This window comes from Ambystoma mexicanum, chromosome 3p (assembly GCF_040938575.1).
Source record: "Ambystoma mexicanum isolate Mex_15411 chromosome 3p, UKY_AmexF1_1, whole genome shotgun sequence".
In the NCBI taxonomy this organism is placed as follows: domain Eukaryota; kingdom Metazoa; phylum Chordata; class Amphibia; order Caudata; family Ambystomatidae; genus Ambystoma; species Ambystoma mexicanum.
The window spans coordinates 892,048,606-892,072,263 of record NC_090925.1 but is presented as its reverse complement, the minus strand read 5'-3'; the positions used below and the strand labels follow the sequence as shown (position 1 = coordinate 892,072,263).

At 47.4% G+C, this 23,658-nt stretch overlaps 1 protein-coding gene across 4 annotated transcripts in view; it reads left to right on the top strand.

Annotated features, from left to right (window-relative positions):
* Window positions 1-23,658, top strand: part of CHD6 (chromodomain helicase DNA binding protein 6) — a 2,307,824-nt gene that overhangs the window by 584,950 nt on the left and 1,699,216 nt on the right. For all 4 annotated transcript variants that reach the window (XM_069652122.1, XM_069652123.1, XM_069652121.1 and 1 more), the window contains exon 13: window positions 12,615-12,758. In XM_069652122.1, the coding sequence (XP_069508223.1) occupies window positions 12,615-12,758 (144 nt within the window). The remainder of the gene's footprint in view (window positions 1-12,614; window positions 12,759-23,658) is intronic.

Below are 23,658 nucleotides of genomic sequence, written 5' to 3'. Positions count from 1 at the left end.
ATTCCAGTGGTTTATTATTTATTGTGCATTTATTAGGTGCTTATACAGTAAGTCAATTCTGTTTCAAAGCGTCCACAGAGCAACAAGGAGGGAACGTGGGATTGGAAAACAACGAATACAGTGGAAGTTGACAAACCTACTATGCCTTGTGAGTATTCAGAACGTGCAAGTGCAGCGTGAAGATCGCAAGTGGGTGGTGAGGGTACGTTCTGGAATATCCGTGCTCGTGGGTAAGCAGCAGATGAAGTGCATAGTAAGGTAACTGCTGGGTAGAAAGTGCAGGCCTGCAGAATTAAGGCTGATGTGGGCTCGGAGGAAAGTGTTGAGAGGTAGATAGAAGCCGGGGCAATTGGGTATATGGGAGTCCAGGTCTCAGAGGGATACATAAGGGTCCTGGCCACCAATCACAGCGGCTGATGTGCAGAGGAGGGACGAATGGAAAAAGGAGGTGAAGAGGAAAGTCTTGAGGAGCTTCCGGAATTTGAGGAAGTCCTGCTCAAGACGGAGAGGTATGGGGAGGTTGTTCCATAAAAGGGAGCCAGCTGAAGAAAGTGATCAGCCACCGGCTGGCCCTCTGTTTAGCTTAACGCTTTACACACAGAGTTGGTGCCAGTGGACCGCAGAGTTCTAGAGGTGGAATATTTAGTGAGAGAAAGTTGCAGATAGCGTTGTCCCAGGCCCCAGACAACTTTGTGGATGATGCAGAGGGATTTGAATTTAATCTGTGCTGCAGCCAGTGAAGAGATTTTAGGGCAGTAGAGATGTGGTCCCTGGGCTTAAGGCCAAGGATAAGTCTTTCTGCCCTTTTTTAGACTAGCTGGAGGGGGGTCATAAAGTGGAAGAAGGTAGATTCAGCAGAAGGCTATCGCAGTAGTCAAGCCTAGAGAGAACCAGGGCTCAGGTAACATTGAGCTTCTGGGGAAAGTGAGAAAAGGGAGAAATCCTTTGAGAAGGTAGAGTTGAAAGTGGGAATTCTTGGCAATGTCCTAAATGTGAGGAAAAAAGGAGAGAGAGGAATCGCAGATGACTACAAGGTTTCTGGCTTCAGAAGGAGCCGATGTGGGAGAGCCCACATAGGATGGCTAAAGTGAGGCGGGAAAAAGAGGGAGCGGGGGTTCCAATGGGAATGATCTCAGTCTTGCTGGCATTGAGGCAGCGATTGTTGGAAGTACACAAGGACTGGATAGCAGCTATGCATTTAGGGAGGACGGAAGATGCAAGAGGACCAGCAGGGAGTTTGAAAAAGAGTTGTCTCATCTGCGTAGCATTGGAAGTTGGCGTAGAAAGAATCAATGAGGAGTGCTAGCTGAGCAAGTTAAGTGTTGAAGAGCCAGGGGGAGAGTTTTGAGCCCTGGGGAACCCCAGAGGTGGTGAAGGAAGTAGACAAGGAGAAGGTTCCCAAAATGACTTGGGAGAAGCGGTTAGTTAGGAAAGAGGTAAGCCAGTCCAGTGCCGCTCCAAGATACCAAGGGTATCATGGAGTAGTTTTATGAGGATGGAATTGTTAACGGCATCGAAGGCAGAGGAGAGATCGAGTTGGATGAGGACAGCTGGAGAGATAGTCCATAGATGCGAGCAGTTCCTCACGGGTATTCAGAAGAGCAGTTTCCGTGCCTCTGGATGCTCGCAACCCAGATGGATGGTTGTGGAGACCACAAAGAAATTCAGTGTGTGAAGTAAGTTGTGGAAAGGCCATCCTCTCCAGCAGTTTCCAAAGGACCGGGGTGTAGATCTTCTGAGTGTAGGTCTGCACTAACTCAGGACCTTGGTAGAGTGCCAGAGCAGTCGTGCTTATTTTAAGAGGAAGATGTGAGCTGTAGGTAAGTACACTGAACCTTAGTTAGACATGCACACCAAAGAAACTCTTACTTATAATTTATATAAAATTATATTTTTGAATGGCTTGTGTCCTCCCATGTTTTCCTCATCTTTGATATACTCTGATATCCTGCTTGCAGCTCGGAAACATTTTTCAGCCGGGGGCCTCTACCCCGAGAGCCTCTGTCGTCCTTGAGTATGAATTGAACCTGGTATATATGGCATGCACCGCGCCAATTGCCTCAGTTCTGTTTTTCCGCACAGCTGCTTGAAACGGTTCTTCTCCTCAGCGTGTTATTTACTATGCAGTTACAATTTTGTTACAACAATGTCTACTCATACCTCAAAAAGTTGTCCATAACCGATCCCAGTCGAGCATGTCTCTGGTGACTGGGGTGGGCCACATGGTCTAAGATTGTGGCTTGTGCCAGTCTATGACTTGAAAAGCGTTAGGGAGGAAAGGGAAACTTGCTTTGGGCAAACCATCCCCGAGTTAGTCTTCGGTGACCCCCACAACATATTCGGCTGAAGATAAGAGCCCAAGAGGGCGATCTCTTGGCCAAGAGGCACGGTAAAAGTTTGAAGAGTTCAAGATCTTAGCAGCCATCTTTGTCCTCTTTGAGGAGATCAAAGAAAAGGAGTCATTGCTCCCGATTGTCCTCTACGGATTCCTCGCACGAAGATAAACTGGTAAGATTTCCTAAAAAGGGGGCTAATCAAGTGGAACTGGAAAAGTTCTGATGGCAAATGTTAAAGGTGTTTGAGAAGGTGGCAAAGCCAGCCCCTTCGTTGAAGTCTTTGGAGACTCCCGACCCTATTCCACGAAAATCTGATAGGGTGTCTGTGAAAACCACTGAACGAGGGCCAGGACAGTAGGTCAAAAGCTTTGAACGCCTCAAATGCATCTTGCACGCCTTTCATGGCCTCGACGCCTCAAAGGGAATCTATTTCTAAACATCTGAGTCCACAAAGCCTTGTTGTGCAAGCAGCTACTGCATCTAAGGGAGTAGCCTATCCCACAATCCCTCCAGGCAAGGAGGATTAAAGGCTTGATGCCATGGGAAAGAATGTTGTCTCCGCAGGGAGTATGGCACTGAAAGCTACAAATGCAACTGTTCTATAGCAAGTTCACCTACACTTTGTGGGAGGTGATAGCCAAGGCATCTGAACACATCCCAGAGGGTGAAGAAAGGGATGGTTTTATGAGCTTTATTCAGGACCGTAGAGATGCTATGTGCCAATCATTGCAGTCAGGGCTACACACTGCAGATTGTGTTAGCCATTCTATGGCTGCTGGTACAGTGCTTATAAAATTTGCCTGGCTTAGTAAATCAAGGTTTGCTTCTGACGTGTGTTACAAGTTTGTCCTGCTCCCCACCATACCAGTGCCCATCCTGCTCCCTCACACTGTCTCAGGCATTCCAGGCACTCAGACACAAATACACAAGGCCAGAAGTGGGGTGAAAAAAAGTGCTGTAATGCTAACACACACACCCGTGCTTGGGAGGGCTGCATTCGGCTCTGCTCCTCCCAGGCCTGGCTCATCCTTATGTACAATGCAGAATCTACATATTATTCTCCACCCATTTACACCACGTATGATAACATTTCGCCGAACAGGGAGAAAGAAAGCACATTTCGTAACAGCAGATTCTCTTTGCATGGCAGTCTATAGCAGCCTTGGGACTTCAGCCAACAGCATCATAAACTGTGTACTTCTCAGGGGAGGGCTGTTCATGCCCATCTCCGAGGCATTACGCATTCCACAGATCAGCTAGGCTGTGTTGTGCGGCCTCACTTCCATGGCAATTCAGATGTTAGGCCAATCTGTATGCCAACTCAGTAGGCCAGTCTTCCTGCTTCAGATGTATCTCAAGAAACCAAAAGAAAGTGCAAAATCAGAAATGTAACATGTAACACGGTGCAATCCCGATTATTGGCTATGTGGTTTGAAGGGTCTTACTTGTTTGGATCTAAAGCAGATGAAAGTCTTGAACAGTTGCAGTCATCTAAGGAAGTGGCAAAATCTTTGAATAATGCCATTAGACAGCCACAACAAGGTCGAACAGCTCCATCCTCTGCTCAGGGATGGAGACATCGTTCATTTTGTTACTATTCCTCAATTAGCAGAGGAAGAGGGCAATTTAACCAGAGGGGACAGAGAAGGCAACCCCGAGGCGGTCTAGGATGTACAGCCAGAGGAGCTGCAGCAGTAACCACTTTGAAAACTTAAATCATTTGACAGTGGTGCGAGGCAGGTTATCCCAGCATCTGAAAGAATAACAAAGTATTACAACAGATGCTCAGGCACTATAAAATGGTCTCTCTTTTCTAAAGAGACCACCGACTGTCACCCCGGAGGCCAGTCCTTGAAAAAAACAGATCTGCTTCTCCTACAGGAAGTTCAGACACTGTTGGAGTAGGGTGTAATCGAACAGGTACCTGTAGCGGAAAGAAATCAAGGCTGGTACTCTCCTTATTTTCTGATCCCGGAAAAGGACGGAGGGTTGTGACCCATTTTGGACTTCAGATGCTTGAACAAGTTCCTCAGGAAGGACAAGTTCAAGATGGTCACTTTCTCGCAGATCCTGCAGGCACTTCAGCTCCAGGACCTGATGGTGTCATTGGATCTTCAGGATGCTTATTTCCATGTGCCAATTCATCTGAAGCGCAGGAAATACCTGACAGTCGCCGTTGGCAGTTCTAACTATCGGTTTCGAGTTCTGCCATTGTACTGACCTCTGCCCCAATGGTTTTCAGCAAGCTGATTGCTGTGGTGGCTGAGAATCTACGGCGGGGGCTAGGGGGATTCGCATCTACCCCGACCATTGACTGATAAGAGCCCGTTGACCCGAACAGGCTCTGGAAAATCTGAACAGCACCCGTCATTCCCTCCACAAGCAGGGCTTTTCCCTCAAATTATTCAAGAAGTCCCACATGACACCTTCACAGAAGCTGCAATTTGTTGGTGCAGTCCTGGACTATTCCTCAGGAAATGCTTCACCCCCGAGGTGAGGGCAACCCACATAGCGCAGATGGTAAACACATTTCTTTTCTCAACATGTCTTTTTATTGGCTTTTATAAATTACAAAAGCTTTATCGTGCTTTGACATGCTGTTAAAGTGTAACATAACAAGAGTCAACATGGCCTCACACCGGGGTCGCTGGGCCCTCCTGAAGTTTCCATAGCTTGGCGATTCAGATGTTAGCTGCAGTTAGCAGGTGCGTGCAGAGATCCCCCCTTCTCCTGAGTCTCCCAGTAGAAATAATGCCTGGGTCCTACTGGATCGATAGGCCTGTGATCTGTCGGATCTGTTCCAGGACCTCCCTCCAGAACCTTTCCACTTTTGGGCATGACCAGAGGAGGTGAAACAGCGTTCCTGTCTCTGCGCAGCCTCTCCAGCAGTTCGGCAGTATGGCAGGGTTGCATTTGTGTAGCCTTTCTGGTGTCATGTACCACCTGTAGCAAACCCTAATGGCTCATGTTAAACACAATTCAAAGTGCCTCAAACCTTGCGGCCTTCTATTTTCTTGGGTTGCTTGCTCTCATGGCATCCTGCATTTTTCTGGTGCCAGAGGCACATCTGAAAATGTCTCTTCAGTGGGCCCTCAGGACTTAGTGGTCACAGTTCTCCGGGAGGATGACAGATCTGGTACGGATCCCGAACAGGGTCGTGCAGAATCTCCTGTGGTGGCTCGTCAAGGAGAATGTGTTGAAGGGGGAACCCTTTTGGCAACCATGGCCAGAGATTAGGTGGTTAGACGCCTCCCGTCATGTTGGGGAGGTCACACCAACGGTCTAACAATCAACAGTGGTCTCCATTGAAGCTGAGAGCACTCAGACTAGCGCAGATGGCCTTCCTGCCCTCTTTACGAGGAATGAGTGTCCTGATAATGACAGACAACACAGTGGCCATGCATTACCTCAACAAGAGAGGTGGTGTGGGGTAACTGCCTCTCTGCAGAGAGGCTATGCAGCTCTGGTTTTGGGCACTGCAAGAAGGAATCTCTGTCGGCAGTTAATCTGTCTGCAGAAGAAAACACAGCGGTGGACGCTCTGAGCAGGCAGAGCACAGTCTCCCACGAGTGGGAGTTAGCTCCGGAAGTCCTTCTAAAGATCTTCACCCTTTGGGGAACCCCACAAGTGGATCTGTTTGCGAACAGTGTCAACCGGAAGTTGGAACAGTTCTGCTCCAGGGAATTTCTCCCGAGAGGAGCTGTAGGGGACGCGTTCGTAGTAGACTGAGAATTTCCATTTCTGTACGCGTTTCCACAAGTGCCCGTCATTCCTCATGTTCTCAGGAGGCTTAGAAGATTTTGGAAATCCATAATCCTGATTGCACCGGACGGCGCCAGGAGGACGTGGTACTCAGAACTCCTGGTAATGTTGATCTGCCCTCAAATTCATCTTCCACAAAGAGGATCTTGTCTCGCAAGATAAGGGGGGTCACATTCTTCATCCAGAGATCAGAACCCTCAATCTCCACGCATGGTTTCTGAGAGGTTGAGATACAAAGATTGGGACCTTCCGGAAGATGTCATGGAGGTGTTGCTTTCGGCCAGAAGGCCAGCAACAAAATCTTTATGCCGAATTTTAGATTTACATCCCCTTACAGATCGCAAACAGTTGGGTACATTTGTTAATCCTGGCCAATTGCACTTCAAAAGGCACCCAACCTTAATGTTGGAATGTCATGCAAAGATGCATCCCAACCTTTCCTCCTTGTTGTTTGCCCCATAAATACTACTGGGGTTCCCACCCTGCCCTTTTGATGTTGATGTAATTATGCAAGCCCATAGTTCTGTTTTGAAGACGTTCCGTATTTTTGTTCCTATAGATAAGATCACTGGGGATAGCTGACACAGGTAATGGGGCTGTTAGGCAAGATTTGGAGCAGTACCGTTTGTGTGCACTACAACAACCTTTGCCTTCTGTCACTAGCAACCCAACCTTTGGTATAAGTCTGTACTACACAGGTTGATAGTGTGGCTGAGCAGCCAGGCTTATCTCAAGAGGGATAATATATTTTTAATTCCGTTCTACAGCCTTACTTTGATGCCATCACTGATATGGTAACTGCTTACATGCATTTCCTTTTGCTTATGATTGTTCATTATACTCTTTGTCATGCTAACTTGCAATTAATTTATCTTATGATGCCATGCAATTTGCACAAAAAATTTGGCAACAACTCCCCTCTCTCCCCCTTCTTTGTTCTACCTGGTTTGGCCGTTATTATATGTATGTAACAATTAACTGCACATGTAATTTTTCAATCAATTGACAATGCATGTACAGCCTCAGAGGAAGAGCTTTGCTCGAAACACGTGCCAGGCTGTAGAACGGAATTAAAAATACATTACAACTGTTTTGATGTATTGTCTGTGACTTGGCGCAGTTCACTGGTTAAATTCACTCTGTTTTCTACTGAGGGTTCTTGGTCTAGGCACCCTCAAACTAACAGTTGAACCCTGCCGTCGTTACAACCCTACCTAGTAGGCATTAGCGCTGGTGTGACTAGTGGCCCTTTTGACCGCCCCCTCCTCCCCCTTATTTATTTTTTTTTTTAAATCTCAAGAGGGGGTCAATGTGAGCAGTAGGGCAGTTAGTTTCACAGTGACAGGTATCCAAATAAAAACTTAAACTCAAGGTTTCTTGATTAAACAATTATTAATTTATTTAACTGTCAGTTTGAATAAGCCTTCTACGGAAGGGGCAATATATAGTAACACACAAATACTCTCCAAAATACACACTCTTAGTTTCTCTAAATCAGCAAGTACCCATTTGGGATGGCACACACACTTCCTGCACCCTCAGGTGACTTACATTAATATCCACAGTGTCCTAGTTATTTATCACTTTTACATTTAGAGCAATACTGAGATTGTTGTCAACGAACAGGGTTGTTTGAATAAAACAAGAGATCACACAATTATCCTGATACAGGTAAGTACTTGTTGAACCCTCCCCTCCCAATGAAAAGTAAGTTAACCCCTGCCTAGAAGGAAAGGTAAAGCACAATGTCGGAGGTAAGAATAGTCATTCAGGGAGCCAGGGCAGCCAATGTTAAGTTAGCAAATGTCAAGGGGAGCTAAAGTACTTCTTGCAGGTAAGTAAAAGTCTTGCGCAATGTTTTAGAAGTCTTTGTAGAAAAGAATAATCAATGTAGGGCCACAAGCTGTTAGGATTGTGAGGTCTAGAAGATGCAAGCAACTCTACAGGAGCAACCAAGACAAGTCTCGACTGAGAACTAGTAAGGCTACACAACAAGAGGTAGGTTCTCTTAGACTGTACAGTACCTTTGGTTAGAAGAAATGATGCCAGCTGGCTTCTGTTCCTATGCAGCTCTGCAAATCCTGTTGCTCCTGGGCCTCAGTCATGGGAACAAGAGGGAGAACGTCTGGGGACTCCTGCCCTGCAATGGGACGGTCAGCGGCAGCAATGATCAAACTTCAAATCAGTGGCACTTTGCGGTTTCAGCTCCTCGCGTCTCCAGCAAATAGCACCACCGCGGTTCTTGGATACCACTTCAGACTTTCCTTGCATCTGTGGTCTAGCACTCTGTTGAGGTGGCTCAGGCTTGGTCAGTCCTGCTACCTGGGAGTCCAGAGGATTTTCGCAGAGCCCGGGCCCGACTTAAAAGCAACGCACTCCATCTAGTGTTCCTCTCCCTGGCACTTTGGTTCCAACAGCAGCAGCAGTGAAAGTACAGCCAGCTTCGAGAGGATGTGCAGACATGCTTACTTTGGAGTTGATTGGTCCCACCAACTCAAAGGGAGAAGTCATCCTTGCAGGGCTTCTCTAGTCGAGGAGAACTCCGAGCTTCAGCACAGCAGCAGGGCTTCACCAGGCAAACCAACAGTCCAGGAGTTGCAGCAGGCATCTCTTCCAAGTTCTTTTTCGGATTCCTTCGTCCAGTGGTCGACTCTGCCTTCCAAGCCAAAAAGCCTCACCTTTTATGCAGGTTTCTCCCATTCATTCCAGCCTACCTGTCAATCACACAGCAGGGCCAATCACCTTTGGGTGTATTCCTGTAACCAAGGGGATTAAGCATAGGGAGTTTCGTGCACCTCCCTCACTTCCTGCCCCTGCCAGACATACTGGAGCCAGTGGCGGGCTTCACTTGTGAATCTTGCCAAAGACGAAAAAAAGAGACCAAACCTGGTTTGGCACACAGAGTAAATCTCAAGAAGGACCGTTCCAGCAAAAAATGGCAAAAAAAGAAGACTGGGGCCATTTTGACAAAAATGGCACCCATGGGTGCTCTACTGCAGCTGCAAACGCAGCCTGCTGGAAAAACACACAACGGTTGTTAAAAGTAAACTACTGCCACCAGCCATTCATTGTGGAAAGGGTAACATAAAAATGTTACATGAGAAACTAGACAAAGGGCATATTAAGTAACCCCTCCAGCACCCTATTGTAAGATAGTGTGTGCTGGGTCTAGAAAGTTACAAATGTAAGTAAAGTCACTTTCACTTTACTGCTCTTGGAAACATATTTTATCCAAGAGAAGCTATTTAAACCTTTGGGAAATCTGAAAGACTTCCCTGTGCCACTGCACCGAAGGTGCTGTGGGCCACAAAGTAAAAAGATGTCTATGGAGTTTGTCAGACTCCAAAAACCAAAAGAAACAGAGTTCAATCACAGAAAGATGCATGAGGGTGGGGAAAAAGGTCTCACTCTCTCCAGGTTAAAACTTAAAAAGTATAGCAAAATTGTTGGGGGTCTCTAAGTTAGAGAGGATTTACTACATTTTTGACAATTCTCCCTAATAGGGGCCCTACAATTCATCGTCCTCAAATAGAGACCATACTTTTACTCTTTTCAGAACAGAGGGGAGGCCCCTGTTCTACCCGCCCCCTTGGTCAACTGAGCTCCAGGCAATTCCTGTTTACATGTGAACTATACAAACACTTCCTTCCCTGTTCACTGCACGGGAGGACTGGTAGATGCTGTTCTCTACTTTTTACCATAAGTGCACCCTTTTGTACCCCCCCCCGCCTCAATTATTAAAGACAATCTTTCAACCACAATTTTCAAGTAATTTACTTCCTGTGTCATATTCGACAGAGCAGCCAATATATCATGTTTGCAATTACACGTTCTTACAACAGGCTCACGTCTAGTTGCTGCACCCTCCCCCGGGTTCTGCCTCCACATAGGTGCGCCCCTTCTTGCCGCTGGTCTAATGGATCCTATTTTGTTTTTTGAAGCTCCTACCCCCGCCCCTCCCAATGCCTTTCCCTACTTTGGTCTACGTGGTGGTGACATCCTGCAAATCAACCTCCCCTCTCAGACCATCATAGCTGTTAGATATGGGGATATCAATCGCCAGAGGTGTCATAAGGATCAGGGAGTTGTACCAACCCATCCGAAACGTCCGGTTGGGCTGGGCCAACCTCCTGGTCATCATTTGCCACATTTGTAATATGCGAGAGAGGTTTTTCCTACGGCCTAGCCACAGAAAATAAAGCATCCTTTTCCAACCTTCATACCACCAACCCCTGGTCTTTTAAAAGGTCAGCAGGGTCCCGAGTCAACACCATTCAGTGCTGCTCTAGTTACAGGCTTTACAGAAATTATTGCAGATGTTGATTGGGGTAATTGGGCTAGATGGCATTCAATAGGCCCTCTCCCCGGCCAACTTGTTGAGCACGGATCTGGAATTGTACATGTTGTCTCTTCAGTTTGAGACCTGAGTTCAGGACCTTATATGCTTCCAACAAGTCTGTATTTCTCTCTTCCTTCCTCAACGTTGACACACATGGATGTACCCTGGGATAGGTAAGGCACCAGACACCTTGTCCTCAGTGTCTGCCTGAATTTTTAGCAATTGCATGGCATTGGAGCTAACACTACGGTTATTAGACAGGGGATGCTTTACCAAAGTAAGTTGAGTTAAGTGCCTTTTCTCAGGGCATTGTTCCCACTATTTACATCTTTACTTGAGTCAACATTTACTATGTCTCCCAGAGAGTCTTTCATCTTGGTAATGAGAACATTCACCTTGTCTATCGGTTGGAATAGTTAAAACTGTTTCTTTTGACCCTCTGCTGGGGACAAAGGTTTAGCTGCTTTCCTTTTCCCCATGTTTCACACACCGGTTTCGAACGTAAATAAAAGGGTGTCTAAGCAACACAATAACAGGCAATTTAAATAAGCTATTCACTATACAAGCTGTTCAATGTAAGCCAAAGCAGTGGCCACACAGCTAATCTGCGCTGTATGTGCAAGGAGTCACGGTGTCCAGCCTCAATAGGTGGGACTGTGAAAAATCATACAATCAACAGTGTAGGTTAAATCGTTTGTGTGCAAATATACACAATAAGGTGCAAAATTAGGGAGCATCCATACTGTTTAATAAGTCTGTGCCAAATGCTGTGATGACTATCCGGAATATGGCTGATCCGTGCAAACTAAGGAATGTTCTGTGCAGTTTAGATCGATTAAATCAGTTATGAGCACGGCTGGTAGAAAACAGAAAAAAGAGAATAAAACGTCTGTGCAAAGATATTAGCATGATTAGCACACAGAATAAGTAAATGGCTATTCTGGCCAGCACTCTGCCCAATTATCATAAAAACTGGAGCAAACCTAAAACCTACAACAAAAAAGAAAAACGTAAGAATCAATTAAAAATCACTATAATATCTCCTCAGCGTAGTTGATATTTGACAATCCAGTCCAGTCCTTTCGATTAGACCCCAGGCTTAGGACTGGCGTCCCAATGTTACAACTTCACTAATAAAAATAGATTCCACCTGATATTCTCACAGGGGTCCACAAAGTAGGGACTTGTAAAAACAGGAGTTAGAGCAGTAGTTTTTGATGGAATGCTCACCACTCCTCCCGCGCCTTGACTGACAGTACAACTCCAAGGGATAAACGCTGAGATCCAATTAAAGATCAGGTATACACTTACCAGCACACAGGCAAATCACAGGCATATCTAGGACCCAGTCCTTAGTGAAGGCGGTACACCTCGGTCACTGCCCGGCTCGGATAGTGCAGACCGCAGCGCCTTTATCGGCAGCGGGCTTATGCCGCAAGAGGGGCGAGCCGCTGGAGCTTTTAAGGCTTCCTTCCTCAGCAAAAGGTGTGGCCAACTCGTCTCACACACACAGATACTGAGGCACAGTGCAGACAGCAGCGCCGTTGTCGCCAGCAGGCTTATTGTTGTGTTATGACAGTATAGTACTCATTCATTCCTTCATAAGAATGTATTTGTTGGATAAAAGATGTAGTGCAAGTAGCAAACGGAAAATGTTTCATTTTCAGGATGGACTTGTGGTCCTAGAACAATGTGAAAGTTGAGGAGACTTGTAGGGCAGCGATTGCAAAATAGGTTATTCACAAAAATAATAGTGATGGCATCAGTCAGCCTTCTTTTGTGGGTACCGTGTACATACACAAAGGTCTGGCACACTGGCTGAACACAAGGCAAACTATTATGTGGGCCTGGCAGTACCTAACCGCTTACAAATTCTGTGCTCATTTCAATCATGCTATATAAGGGTAATACTCAAAGTGCCTCACGGGAGAGAAAAAAGACACCAGTGGTGTGGCCAAATTACAGGGTGCTCATATCATCTTACTAAAAGTGAAAAAGATTAGATATATCCACCAGTTGAGGGTGAAAGGATAAATAATGGAAAAAGAGCTTGGCTTTCGTATTTTAAGTGCAGCGTCATGCCCACACAAACTGGTGTAATTGTCAATAAATATATAAATTAATGTTTCTGTACAATGTTTGTGCAGGGTTGAGATGCAAATCATATGTTTCCACAGGAGCACAAGATTTTGCTGACAGGTACGCCGTTGCAGAACTCTGTTGAAGAACTCTTCAGCCTTTTGAATTTCTTGGAACCAACACAGTTTCCATCTGAAAGCAATTTTCTTGAAGAATTTGGAGACCTTAAAACAGAGGAGCAGGTAAATGCTGGAAGGTTAGTGGCATTGGGGAGAAAACTGTTAGGCAACAGTTATGTTTTGTAGGTCATGGGTGGGGGGTGTCCCTATTTTTTAGCCTCTTGTCCTACGAACTACCTGTACCTCAGGCAAGCAGGACATATATATGCAATTGCCAGGTTTGTGACATGCACTGTTGGGAAAGATTTTCTTTTCGCTGCTTTTCCTCCAAAACCATGTAATGTCCAAGGTTGTGCTGTTTTGAACCTGTCCTAATGTTTTATTTTGAAATGTATGTTTATTTTTCGATTGAATGCCAACAGCTTTAACATTACAGCAATGATTTGTAAATCTTGTACTAAGTTTTGATTTGTGTATACAAATGAAAGGAATACAAATTGAATTTCCAATCCCTGATCTTCCATCCTCCTCTTCTCTTATAATTCGCTGCTCTCCCATGAATGTGCCTTATACTCGGATGCATAATTGAAGTTCATAAATACATATGTGTAAACCTGGTGTATTTGGTAGTTTAATAGTTTTAATCTTTCATATCTCTTCCTTTCATCAATCTTTTGCTTTATTTCATTAGTTCCGTAATGGACGTGACAATCCAATGGTGTTCCTCAGCTTTAATCACTGAATCCTAGTGCTTGGAGCTGTTGCGGGCAATGCAATATCATGCAGTCCTTAGAGGCGTAACACAGTAATGGGCCCCACATCTCTCTGATCTGTGTCCCCCCTAAACTCCCTTTTAGCGATTTCTGGAGCTCTTTTCCATTGCTAAGATTTTCCAAATCTTTGTTAACCACACATCATTGAATGGGGGCTCCCTTTTACCCCACTGTCTGAATGGGGGCTTCCTTTTAGCCCATTGTCTGAATATGCATCACTTGGCTGTCACTAAAAGCATATAGAGCAGTATTGTAAAGTTTGACTCTTGTTCTTCAGTCTATCAATCGCTGCCGGGCATCATCATCATCTTGAAGTGGGGTCTCTAAAATGCCAGCAATCCGAGATGTGATATCAAGCCAGTACTTCTGTAGCTGAAGGCTACACATGATGTGGCCATATATGGGTCTCTAACATTACATTCTCTTTAGCAGGAGTTGGATCTACACGTATCCAGTGTGTTGTCTTATGTAAGTACAGTGCCATTGATGCATTCTTTTACATTGAGTTTCTAGGAGCTGAACACTTATAATGTACCGGTTGGCCATTTTCCATGCTTTTTTCCACTCTTGAGTCGAAATTGGCAGCCCCACACCCATCTCTCATTTCTGTCTTAGCTTGTCTCTCTGTTTCTGAGTTGTCCATCAGGAGTTTGTGAAAGTTTTATAAGCCCTTTACGACACTCAATGCTAAGCCATTTTTTCAAACTCTGTGAGGAGTCTGTTAGCTGCCTTGATCATAGAGCCATGCATTAACCAGTGTCTAATTTGGAAGCCTTCAAATCTGTCATTTTAAAGTAAACTTTCTTGTTTCCAAGATTTAAACGCGTGCATATTTAACCCGGGTGTAAAGTTTTGTTTGAGAAGATCAGTATTACTGGGGAGGGAAAGGTTGTGCAATCATTCCAAATTGCCACCGTCTCCAATATCGACAGCATATGGGTTTGACCGATAACGATTGGGCTCGCTCATTTGGGGCTGTGCCCAAAATCTTGTGCCTGCAACCACTTGTTCGATAATCACACACAGGCGTTCCACTTTCCTGTTCATCTATTCCACTGTCACCCTCAGATGGATTGGTAAGTACTATTTAATGATGTCTGGACATCCCACTCCCCCTGGGATTTAGGTTGCATGTGTTATTTTGCTTATCCTTGGATAAGTCCTTTTCCGTGCAAATTTGATCAGGATATTGTGTATGCCTGTCGTACTCCTAGATCCCGTCCCCTTTCCTCCATACTGTATGGGCGTCCCTCGCTAGGGACAGGAAACAGAACCTTTGTCTTGCCCTTTAAATTTAGATGCGCGTGGGGGCATGACCCTGGGAGCATGCGCTCCCCTACTCTGCCGACTGGCGCCACTCCCCAGTCCTCTTTTCCGTGTCGTGAGGGACAGACCGCTTCACTGCGCTCCTGGGTTGGGCCTCTGGTTTTGTAATTCCACGCGCTGTACCCGAAATGGCTTTGTTCTTTTTTTTTTTTTCCTCTAAATTGTTTTCTCTACAAGCAATTGTCAGAGAAGACTGTCCTCTGGTGCCAAGCTACTCGCGCAGCATGTCGACAACGGCGGGCTTCAGCAGGTGTCTGGCCTGCGAGGGGTCCTTCCCCACGTCGGATGCTCACGCGCTCTGCCTCCAGTGCCTTTGCCCCGACCACGGCTGGAACGGCTGTTTTGCGTGCGACACGTTGACTCTGCGAGCTCTCAAGAATCATTTGGCCAGGTGGAGGGAGCTGTTTGAGAGATCACCTCCAGAGGACATGAAGAACTACGTGAGGAGGAAGACCAGGCCCAAGGCAGGTGGCCTGTCTCCTCTGCACCCCGCAAGGGCGACTCCTTCCCAGGGAAACGCCCAAGTGGGGGGAACCTGCCAGGTCCTATGACTATCAAAGAGACCAAGGCTCTCTGAGCTACCGGCCAACAGGCAGAGGGGTCGCAAGATCCTCCCGGGTTCCACCGCTGAGGGACCACAAGGCTCTGCTACCGGGGACATCCCTGAGGGGCTTTGCTCTACTACCGGGGTCGTGCCCGAGGGGGCGCCTATATGCAGCACTACCGGCGTCATGGCCGAGGGAACTATGCCTCTCAGGTCGCTACCTGAGGTGCAGGGGAGGTCTGAGCCTTCACTTTTAAGCGTGCAGGCAGAGACTGGGCCTGGCTCTTCAAGCACCACGCAGCAGGCACGTGGTGCGAGGCATGCCAAAATGGCCACCAGGCCAGACAAGATGGCTGCTCGCTCAGAGCCGCCTCCGTCTGGAGGAGAGCAGGCATGGAAACGCACGTCTAGGTGGGACTGGGCCACTCCAGTGACCGGAGTCCACGTCATGCCTGACCTCACCTTCATAGGGGCGCTACACAGCTCCCAGCGCAATCTGGCAAGGGGCGCCAAGAACTCACCAGCCACAGGGCCCGGCTCCAACGCCGCTAGTCCATTCCCCTGCATGCGAGGATAGGTTCTTTGAAAAGTCGCTTACCCTCATGAAATCCCTGTAGATGGGCACCATCCTCGGGGGGGCGGGGGGGTCATCAAAGACATGCTGCTGCCGGCACCACCCCAGGCTCCGACCGTGGCCCAGACCCAGCCCCTGTTCAGCCCTTGGTCCCCGCGCTGACACCAGTCACGGTGGATCTGCCTCTGCCTCCGCAGCAGCCCCTGGCACTGCCAGTCAGCACGCCACATCTGCCCGCACCCAGCACAACTCTTGACAGCTCCCGACCTGCAGGACACAGTGGGTGACAAAGACCAGGATACTCCCTCGTCAGCTAAGGCCTTCCACAAGCAGCTGGTGGGTGTCGCAGAATACCTCTGTATTCCACAGCCACAAGTTGGGCAACCTGAAGTGGGGGTTCTGGCCAAAGTGCTCACCATTCGCCCTGCCACTAGAACTGGCATTCCCCTGCAAAACGACGTACAAGCCCTGGCCAAGAAGGCATAGATGAAGCTGCATTCAATGCAGCGTACCAATAAACGCCATGATGCAAAGTATAGGCAGCTGGAGGGGACTCTCTCATTCTGGGGGTGCACCCTTAACCGCATTAATCAGTTATAGCTGTGGCCTCCCTTTAGTCCAAGCCACAGTCTTGGTCATCTGCCCCCACCTCAGCACTCCTAGGGAAGGAGGAAAAGCGGTTGGAATCCTACAGCAAAAAAGATGTACTCTAATGCCACTCTCCATCTGCGCAAGGCCAACGCTATGCTGGCTGCAGTGAATCAAAAGCTGTGGCGGGAGATTGTGGATTTCCTCCCAGAACTCCCTGTGCATAGTCGGGCGCGCTTCAGGGCCGGATTGGCAGAGACCAAAATCGTTGCACAAGACATAATGGAATCCAGTAGCTCACATCGACACCACAGGTAGAGTGATTTATATCGCCACAGATATGAGGACAGCTTGGCTCAAAGCGATCAAGTTTAACCCTGATGTGCAGGAGCGCATTCTAGACCTACCGTTTGAGTGGGGGGGTGTAGGGGGCTTGTTCCGCTCGACCCCGGACAAGGAACTTAAGAAAAATAGCTCTCAGACAGCTAAGTCCTTGTCAATCTTTACAAAGTTGGCATCCAAGGACTATAGCCAGAGTCACCAACGCTCTCACAGAGCCCGTACCTTCGGTGGCTTCAGCGGTTTTCAGGAGCGGCACGCTAGTCAGCCTGACCGGTCTCCAAGCCAGCACAGGTGCAAGCAGCACAAATCCTCCCACAACAAGTTTTTCCAGTCCCCCTCCCAGGCACCAGCCTCAGAGGGTAAAAAGTTGTGATGACGGTCATCCCGATCCACAAGTCATCGGTGGGGGGCAGGCTTGCCCTTCACTTCCATTCCTGGCGGGCAAGGTTTGCGGACCCATGGATCCTCTCTGTAGTTTCCACAGGCTTCCGCCTGCCATTTCCTCTTGTCTCCCCTCCACTCCTGCAGATTGGGGGCGGCAACTCTTTTGGTGGAAATCCGCTCGCTCATCACGAGTCAATGGGGGGAGGAGATCCCAGCCTTGCATCGAGGCATGGGCTTCTATTCCACGATATTTGCCATTCAGAAAAATAACCAGGCTGCCCTGGGAGTTGTACTGGACCTTTCATCCTTGAACCTTTCCTTACCCCTTCAAAGGTTCAAGATGGTTTCTCCGGCTCTGTGTGAGGGAGACTGGATATGCTCCCTGGATCTGAAGGATCCTTACCTGCATATCCCAATTTGGGTGCCCCATCGTTCCTTCCTGAGGTTCAGGATCATGGGCTTTCATTTTCAGTACAAGGTCCTCCCTTTTGGCCTCAACTCGGCCCCAAGGGTTTTTACAAGGCTAATGAACTTGGTAGCAGCCCACCACCTTGATCCATATCTCGACGACTGGCTGGATATGGAGTCTCCCGAGGCGGTAGTGCACAAAGCTTCAGCACCTATGCACATGCTATATGAACGGGGGTTCTCCATCAACCTCAAGAAGTCGCAGTTGTTCCCCACTCAGTCCTTAACATTCCTCAGGCTAATTTGGGATGCGAGGGTGGAGAGGATCTTCCCCTCGGCAGACAAGATCACAGCAATCATGAAAGCCACCAGGAATTTTCTAAGCAGACCATTGACTTCAGCATGGTGGTACCAGCACTTGCTTGGCATAATTTATAGCGCTCCTAACCCAAGGGTATCTGGGTGCATTCTTCAAATCAACAGTTACAGTACAGAGTGAATTTTCATTACATTGAGTACATCTGCTTTAAGGGGAATAAGTCATTACCACGCAAAGGTGTAGAGTTACAGAAGTTGCATTGCAGGTAGCATCAAATTGCATACTGTGATAGTGTGTAGTACCTAGCAATATAGGGGCCTTAGGAATACTTACCGCTCTTGCTCGGAGAGGCAAGTTTTTAGATTTTTCCAAAAAATCCAGTAGGATTGTTCTACTCTTAAAGACAATGGCAGGGCGTTCCAGAGTTTCTCAGCTTGGACTGGGAAGCTATTGCCCCCTGATTTTTGTAGTTTGAATCCAAGTATGTTTAAGAGGCGGGTATAGGTGGATCAGGTGGGTCTAATGCTAGTATGCGTTGTACATCTGTTAGTTATATACATTGGTGGTGCATTGGATAGGCACTTAAGGGATAGTAATAGTGTCTTGAACACAATCCTGTCCTGTCTCAGGAGCCAGTGGGCGTTGCGCCTGGCCACTGAGATATGATTAGTCTTCAGGCTGTTGAGAGCCACTCTCAACGCATTGTTTTGTAGAACTTATATATTTTTTTTAATGTTACGACTGTTAGTCCCCACGTACAGGGCATTAAAATAGTCCAGTCTGGCACTGAGGGCCCTGACCAAGGTGATGCAACTGTCTAAGGAGAGAAAGGGTCTACAGGCATTTGAGTTTTGAGGTGTAATCGGCTACAGATGTGGTAGCATTTACTTGTCTGTTTAGAGTGATGGCTGAGTCCAGGTAGATGCCTAGCGTGTTGACTTCTTTCGAAACCATGATAGTTATATTGTCTATGTTAAATGATTTAAATTGGCCATCTTATTTCTTTATTTGATTCTGTGAGCCAAGGAGGAGTAACTCAGTTTTGTCATTGTTGAGACAAAGGCCATGACTCTCCATCCAAGCCTGTATGATTTGGTACGTCTCATTAAATCTCTTGGAATCGTCATCGTAGGAGCCTGAAATGGGGATGAGGATTTGGGTGGTATCTGCATAGTTAGTGTAGGTGACACCCAATTTGCCCAGGTAGTCAAATAGTGGCTTTGTAAAGATATTATATAAGGTAGGGGGAGACACAAGAGCATTGTGCAACACTGCAGTCAAATGGGGCAGGCTCTGCTGATTCAGACAAGACAAAGACCCTCATAGTCCTGTTGTATAGGAAGGATTGAATACATTCGAGCTTTGTTGGAGAAATGAGCAGCCGAAGTCCGGTGATTACACAAAATGTTATGGTCGACCAAGTCAGAGGCCGCTGACAAGTCGAGTAGGAGAGCTTGGTTACCCTTATCTTTTATTTCATCCATTTGAGCTTTGTGGTCTATCAAGGCTGATTCAGGCCCGTGTCCTGGCCTGAAGCCTGATTGGCATAAACCTAGTAGATTGTTTGGTTCTAGGTACTTTTGAATTTGTAGGTAAGCTGCCCTGTCCAATATCTTGAGTAAGAATGGAACAGTTGTGATAGTGGTTCGTAGCGATGTTGGGGTCCAGTGTGTTTTTTTTTTTTGTTAGTTTTTTTTTTAGTAAAGGGGAGAACCCAGGCATCTTTGAGCTTTGTCGGGACAGTGTTTGTTTCAAAGGAGGTAATTATTAGTGACGTGATGAAAGGGGCGAGTTTGTCCACCGCTTCTTTGATAACAGTGGCTGGACAGATGTCGCCTTGACATCTAGAAGGCTTGAGGCCAGAGATCATTTCTGTTACAGAAACCGGAGTAAATTAAAATGGTGTGATCTGTTTCGGCTGGGCTCCAATTAATTCAGCGAGTTGTGTGTTGGGTGGCAGGCTGTTTTTTGGATTCAATTTTTGTTTGAAGAAGTTTTATTTTTGCCCAGCAGGGCATTCTGGGTGTTCGTACACCAAGTAGCATTTTTGGTGCAAGATTCTTGTGGTGTCGCAGGCGATTCTAGTTCGCGGGGGGATGGCGAACAGTTCCTTAGTGCCAGAGCTGGCATTCTGAATTCTTTCATTATAAGTGGAGCTTTTGGTTTGTAGGATAGCTGTTATGTAGCTATTGGAGACAGTGGAGACTTTTTCTTTGTTTGAAACTGTTGGGTTTCTTTTCCAGTGCATTTCTGCTGCTCTTTAGTTCACTACCCATGGTTTTGAGGCTGGTGGTGTACCACTTATTTAGATGTGCGAGCGGTTTGGCTTTGCGCACTTTGAGTGGGGCTATTTTGTCTATAGCTTTTAAAAAGGTGCAGTTGTAGAGATTGACCATAGCGGATGGATGTAGCATATTCCCATTAGTGTTAACAGTCCTAGGGAGCAAGAGTGGCAGTAGCCTCTCGACTGTGATGTTGCATTTACTCCTGGTAGCTGCTGGTGATGCTTTAATGCCGGCGTCAAGGAAGGGGGTTTATCCTGGATGGTGAAGCGGATGAGATGGTCTGTCCAAGCACACAGCGTGTTCGATGGAATCTTAGTGTCACAGTTAAGATCAACTAGCCACTCTAGGGTTCTACCTTTACTGTGAGAAGGGTTAGTAATCCTATGTGAGAAGCCAAGTTCAGTTAAGGTTTTGGCTAAGGCGAAAGCATTGTCCTTGTTGGTGTCATTGAAGCCTAGGTTTAAGTTGCCCAACTTCATGATTTAGGAACTTGGTTTAGTATTCTGCATGAGGTGAGTGATATCGTCCTCAAAGGATGCTGTGGGACCCAGAGGTCTATAAATGAGGTGGATTGTTACCGTGCGTGAGGCCGTAAGGGGGAGTTTTAAGGATAGAAGGTCTCTTGAGGGGAAAAATTGGTTGGGTAGTTCTCTCAGACCAAGTTGGGATTTTGCAATGATGGCAACTCCTCCAACCCTTGCATTTTCTCTGTCAGTTCTGAGGATGCTGCCGCGTGAAGCCATGTCTCAGTGATCACCAGGAAAATCCAAATCGTTGGTGAGTATGAGGTCTGCAACATCTGGCTGCAAGCGATCTGGAGTTGATAAGGGCACCCTTGATAGAGGGTATGTTAGGTTGTATTTTGGACAGGGTTATAGGTGACTCAGTGGTAAAAAAAAAATTGGTTTGTGGGTAGGCTGTTTCCAGTGGCCGTGGGATTGCCAAGAGCATAATGGCGGCTTGTCTCCTGGCAGTGCCTCACACAAAACTCAAAATGAAAAGGCTGCAGCTGCATTTCTCAGCCTCGTGGAATCAGGAGACTAGTGCCCAGGCAACTCTAGTCAGCATACTACAGCAACTGCACCCGGACCTGGAGTGGTGGAGTGCAGAGACTAACCTGTTAGTGGGCAGACCGTTCCGGCAGCCCTCTCCGAAGATCACCATTACCACGGACTCGTCCCTAGAAGGCTGGGAAGCTACACTGGACAACCACAGTGTCCATGGAGTATGGGCACGACAGGAACAGCTGGAACACATCAACTGACTCGAGATAATGGCCGTCTGGCTTGCCCTCAAAGAATTCCTCTGCATGGTCAGCAGCAGGGCGGTCTGCATCTAGACAGCTCCACTTACATGTATTACATCAACAAGCTGGGAGGTACCAGATCCCCCTCCCCTCTGGCCATTGACATTTGGGAGTGGGCACTGACAAACAGTATTTACTTATAAGTACACCTGTCCAGGGAATCCAACTTGGAGGCTGACAGGCTCAGCAAGCTGGGGATCGACAACTATGAGTGGGAGCTGAACAAAGCGGTCCTAAGGGTGATCTTCGACTGGTGGGGCCTCCCTGAAGTAGACCTATTGGCCACCCTGAACAACAGGAGGTGCCCTCGGTTCGCTTCCTGGCTGGGGCAAGGCATGGGATTACTGGGGGACACGTTGCAGATCACGTGGAATGGCATGAATGCAACTTTTCAAAGAACCTACACCTCCTGTTGGGTCCCGCCCACTTACTTCCCCCGCAGGGGGGCACAGTGGTTCACCCCGCCCCGCAGAAGTTAGTCCTGGCAGTGTGATTCCTGAACAGGTCACCCTGAAGCATCTAGACTTATCGCAGGACAACCTGGCCATCATACAAGGGGCAAGCAGCGACTCCACCAGTAGTCAGTACAGAAGCAAGTGGACCAGGTTCTGCCACTGGACCAAGGAGAAGAAGGTTGATCCACCTACATGCCCACTGGATGATGTGTTATTCTTCTTGGCGCATTTGGCTCACTCGGGTGTGCAGGTAGACACCTGCCGTCTGATCTGGCGGCCACAGGGGCCTACTAGAATTCGGGAGACTAAACCTTCTCTTCCAATCCGGTGGTAAAAAGGCATCTGGCAGGACTGACCAGATTATATCCTCCAGTCAAGCGTCCACATCCAGTCCGGGACCTTAACGTGGTGTTGGGCACCCTGGCTCATACACCTTTCAAGCCCATGGCCTCACCAGACTGCAGGCTGGTGACTAGTAAGACTGCCCTGCTGGTTGACCTTACTTCAGCATGCAGGATCAGCGAGATTCAGGCTCTTGTGGCTTCAGAGCCTTATACCACGTTTCAGCGGGCCAAGGTGGTACTCATGACGCATCCTGCCTGTCTTCCTAAGGTTGTTTCTTCCTTTCACTTTAATGAGATGATGGTATTGCACTGTCTGGATGTCAGGCGTGGACAGGACAAAGAGCTTCCGTAAAATTGGATGCCTTGTTCATCACATTTGGCGGGTCAAAACAAGGCTATCAAGACTCCAAGGCTTCCATTGCAAGATGGATGGTGATGGCCATCAAGGAGGCGTATGAGGGGCAGCACAGGCCTTTGCCAGCAAACGTGCAGGCACACGCCATCAGAGCAAAGGCCACTGCTGTGGCCTTCCAAAGATACGTCCGATGGCAGACGATCAGCAAGTTGGCTACTTGGGCTTCCCCATCAGCCTTTTGCAAACACTACTGCTTGGATGCCAGCTCCAGGTCGGACGCAGCTTTTGGCCAGGAAGTTTGGAAGAACTTGTTTTCTTAGAGGGGCAACTCTCCTCCACAGGGCTGCATTCAATTGTAATCGGCCATACAGTATGGAGGAAAGGGGGCGGGACGTAGGAGTAAATAGGTTACTCACCATAGTGACTAATGTACTCCTAGTCCTTAGTCCCCTTTCCTCCAAACGTCCCACAATCCTTCCCTCGTAACATCTCAGTGTCATTAGCCAATCATAATATTGTTGATGCGTCAAAGGGGACTGAGGAATGGCGGCAGTGGGCGGAGTCAGGGGAGCGCATGCTCCAAATATAAAGGAGAAGACCATTTTTTTTCTGGTGCAAAGGGTTTGTTTCCCGTCCCTAGCGAGGGACGCCCATACAGTATGGAGAAAATGGGCCTATGGACTAGGAGGAGCTAAGTCACCATGGTGAGTAACTTATAATGATCACCATATGTCACAGAAACCTTCCACCCTTCACTTTTTTGGTTAAAGGAATGGGTAGAGCCTGCAAGATGTAGAGTACCCTTGGCAGTATGCTCATCTTGACGAGGGCCATATGGCCCATCCAATAAAGAGTTAGCCCTCTCCATTTGCTTAGATCATCTCAGATGTCTGCAAGCAGTTGGGTATAGTTGGCCAGGTATAGTGATCTGTATTTGGGGGTTAAACAGATACTCAAGATATTTTGCTTTTTTTGCCCAGTTATATGAAAACATTTCCTGGACTATCTTAACCTTTGCTT